This window comes from Cynocephalus volans, chromosome 14 (genome assembly GCF_027409185.1).
Source record: "Cynocephalus volans isolate mCynVol1 chromosome 14, mCynVol1.pri, whole genome shotgun sequence".
Lineage (NCBI taxonomy): Eukaryota > Metazoa > Chordata > Mammalia > Dermoptera > Cynocephalidae > Cynocephalus > Cynocephalus volans.
In genome coordinates, this window is record NC_084473.1 from 63,985,499 (window position 1) to 63,988,926 (window position 3,428).

General features: G+C 38.0%; 1 protein-coding gene across 1 annotated transcript; it reads left to right on the forward strand.

Annotated features, from left to right (window-relative positions):
• Nucleotides 1-309: 309 nt before the first annotated feature.
• Nucleotides 310-3,216, forward strand: LOC134362886 (heat shock protein HSP 90-alpha-like). The gene is given in 2 exon segments (XM_063078274.1): nucleotides 310-482; nucleotides 485-3,216. Coding segments are annotated over 2 exon segments (2,202 nt in total). The 5' UTR covers nucleotides 310-352; the 3' UTR covers nucleotides 2,557-3,216.
• The last annotated feature ends 212 nt before the right edge of the window (nucleotides 3,217-3,428 follow it).

Genomic DNA, 3,428 nt, shown 5'->3' on the forward strand with positions numbered 1-3,428 from the left:
AAACTAACTGAACTAGTTTCAATGGCAATAACTAACCCCAGGTGAATTGATTTAAATTATAATTCAGAAGAATTCAATTATCAGTCTAGGATTAAGTTTAGCATCTTTGCTGCCAAAAGAAAGTTCTAAGTTATTCTGAAGTTAATAAAAAGAATTTAGCTGAGTGAAATATAACGTATATTTTTAAGTAAATTTAAAGAAAATGTTCATATTTCAAAAGTACCTCAGAAAATTATTATTTATTGATGTGTATATTTACTTATTCACTACTTTACAAGTTAAAAGATTAATCCAGTTGCTTCAGCGTCCTGGTGTGGTTCTGTCGCTGAGGTTGTGCGGTCTCGTAGCCAAGATGCCTGAGGAAACCCAGACCCAAGACCAGCCAATGGAGGAGGAAGAGGTTGAGACGTTCGCCTTTCAGGCAGAAATTGCCCAGTTGATGTCATTGATTATCAATACTTTCTACTCGAACAAAGAGATCTTTCTAGGGAGCTTATTTCGAATTCATCAGATGCCCTGGATAAAATCAGATATGAAAGCTTGACAGATCCTAGTAAACTAGATTCTGGGAAAGAGCTGCACATTAATCTCATTCCCAACAAACAAGATCGAACCCTCACTATTGTGGATACTGGAATTGGAATGACCAAGGCCGACTTAATCAATAATCTTGGTACTATCGCCAAGTCAGGCACCAAAGCATTCATGGAAGCTTTGCAGGCTGGTGCAGATATCTCTATGATTGGCCAGTTTGGTGTGGGTTTTTATTCTGCGTACTTGGTTGCTGAGAAAGTGACTGTGATCACCAAACATAATGATGATGAGCAATTCGCCTGGGAGTCCTCAGCAGGGGGATCCTTCACAGTTAGGACTGATACAGGTGAACCTATGGGTCGTGGAACGAAGGTTATCTTGCATCTGAAAGAAGATCAAACTGAGTACTTGGAGGAAAGAAGAATAAAGGAGATTGTGAAGAAACATTCTCAGTTTATTGGCTATCCCATTACACTTTTTGTGGAAAAGGAACGCGATAAAGAAGTCAGTGATGATGAGGCTGAAGAAAAGGATGAAAAAGAAGAGGAAAAAGAAAAAGAAGAAAAAGAATCTGATGACAAACCTGAAATAGAAGATGTTGGTTCTGATGAAGAAGAAGAAGAAAAGAAGGATGGTGACAAGAAAAAGAAAAAGAAGATTAAAGAAAAGTACATTGATCAAGAAGAACTTAACAAAACAAAGCCTATTTGGACCAGAAATCCTGATGACATCACTAACGAAGAGTATGGAGAATTCTACAAGAGCTTGACCAATGACTGGGAGGATCATTTGGCAGTGAAGCATTTTTCAGTTGAAGGACAACTGGAATTTCGAGCTCTTCTTTTTGTCCCAAGACGTGCACCTTTCGACCTATTTGAAAACAGAAAGAAAAAGAACAACATTAAGTTGTATGTGCGCAGAGTTTTCATCATGGATAACTGTGAGGAGCTAATCCCTGAATATCTGAATTTTATCAGAGGGGTGGTGGACTCTGAGGATCTGCCTCTAAATATTTCTCTTGAGATGCTGCAACAAAGCAAAATTTTGAAAGTTATCAGAAAGAATTTGGTCAAAAAATGCTTAGAACTCTTCACTGAACTGGCAGAAGATAAAGAGAACTACAAAAAAATTTATGAGCAGTTCTCTAAAAATATAAAGCTTGGAATACACGAAGACTCTCAGAATCGGAAGAAGCTTTCAGAGCTGTTAAGATACTACACATCTGCTTCTGGTGATGAGATGGTTTCTCTTAAGGACTGTTGTACCAGAATGAAGGAAAACCAGAAACACATCTATTATATCACAGGTGAGACTAAGGACCAGGTAGCTAACTCGGCCTTTGTGGAACATCTTCGGAAGCATGGCTTAGAAGTGATCTACATGATCGAGCCTATCGATGAGTACTGTGTTCAACAGCTGAAGGAATTTGAGGGGAAGACTTTAGTGTCAGTTACCAAAGAGGGCTTGGAACTTCCAGAAGATGAAGAAGAAAAAAAAAAAAAACAGGAAGAGAAAAAAACAAAGTTTGAAAACCTCTGCAAGATTACGAAAGACATATTGGAGAAAAAAGTTGAAAAGGTAGTTGTGTCAAACCGACTGGTGATATCCCCATGCTGTATTGTCACAAGCACATATGGCTGGACAGCAAATATGGAAAGAATCATGAAAGCTCAAGCCTTAAGAGACAACTCAACAATGGGTTACATGGCAGCAAAGAAACACCTGGAGATAAACCCTGACCATTCCATTATTGAGACCTTAAGGCAGAAAGCAGAGGCTGACAAGAATGACAAGTCTGTGAAGGATCTGGTCATCTTGCTGTACGAAACTGTGCTCCTGTCTTCTGGGTTCAGTCTGGAAGATCCTCAGACACATGCCAACAGGATCTACAGGATGATCAAACTTGGTCTGGGTATTGATGAAGACGATCCTACTGCTGATGATAGCAGTGCTGCTGTAACTGAAGAAATGCCGCCCCTCGAAGGGGACGATGACACGTCACGCATGGAAAAAGTAGACTAAGCTCTGCCTGAAGAATGGCCTCTACACGTGTTCAGTACTTTATCTGCATTCCCGCTGATAATATATTTTCAAGGACTTTTTTCTTTATTTTTGTTAACATTTAAAAAATCTGTATGGCATGACAATAACTACTTAAAGGGAAGATAAGATTTCTTTCTACTTGTGTGATACTGTGATACTTCAGGTGCTAAAGCAAAGATAGTAAAGCTTTTCTAGTTTCACGTTGGTTTATTTTAACAGACTGAGTTAACGTTTGTTGTAAGATGTATGTAACTTAATGTTAACTTTGTGGTCTGAAGTGTTTAGCTATCAAGGCAGATTCTGTAATAGACGAAATCTTGTTACTGAAGTGTTCTGAGCTAGACCTTGCTGTTCAAAGAAAATGTTAAAATGACTTGTTTCATCTTTTAGGATCTACTTTTCAAACTTTACGCCCCCTGTAGTTACCAATTCTGCATGTAGTAGTCCTGTAGAAATAAATATATTAAACCAGACCAACTTGATGGGAGAACTCTCCGCAGGGCTTGTTTTCCAAAGAAAAGTATTGTTTAGAGGAACAAAATTATAAGCCTACCTAGGCTCGTTCGAAAAGTAACTCAGAGCGAGGCTTGTGAATGGAAATGTAGTGCCTGGGTCACATTCTGGTTAAAAGGTTGTAACAAATACAGATGAGTTAAAAAAAAAAAAAAAAAAAAAAGATTAATCCTAAAGATTTGGGTAGGAAGGGTGGAAGTTTTTGTGATGCCAGATAAGAATGATAATACTAAAATCCAAAACAACACTTAAACACACACACACACATGCACACAAATTTGTCTTTTTAAATTATAAGCACATTTTGGACAGTTTCATTCAGCATAAAGTATGTATCA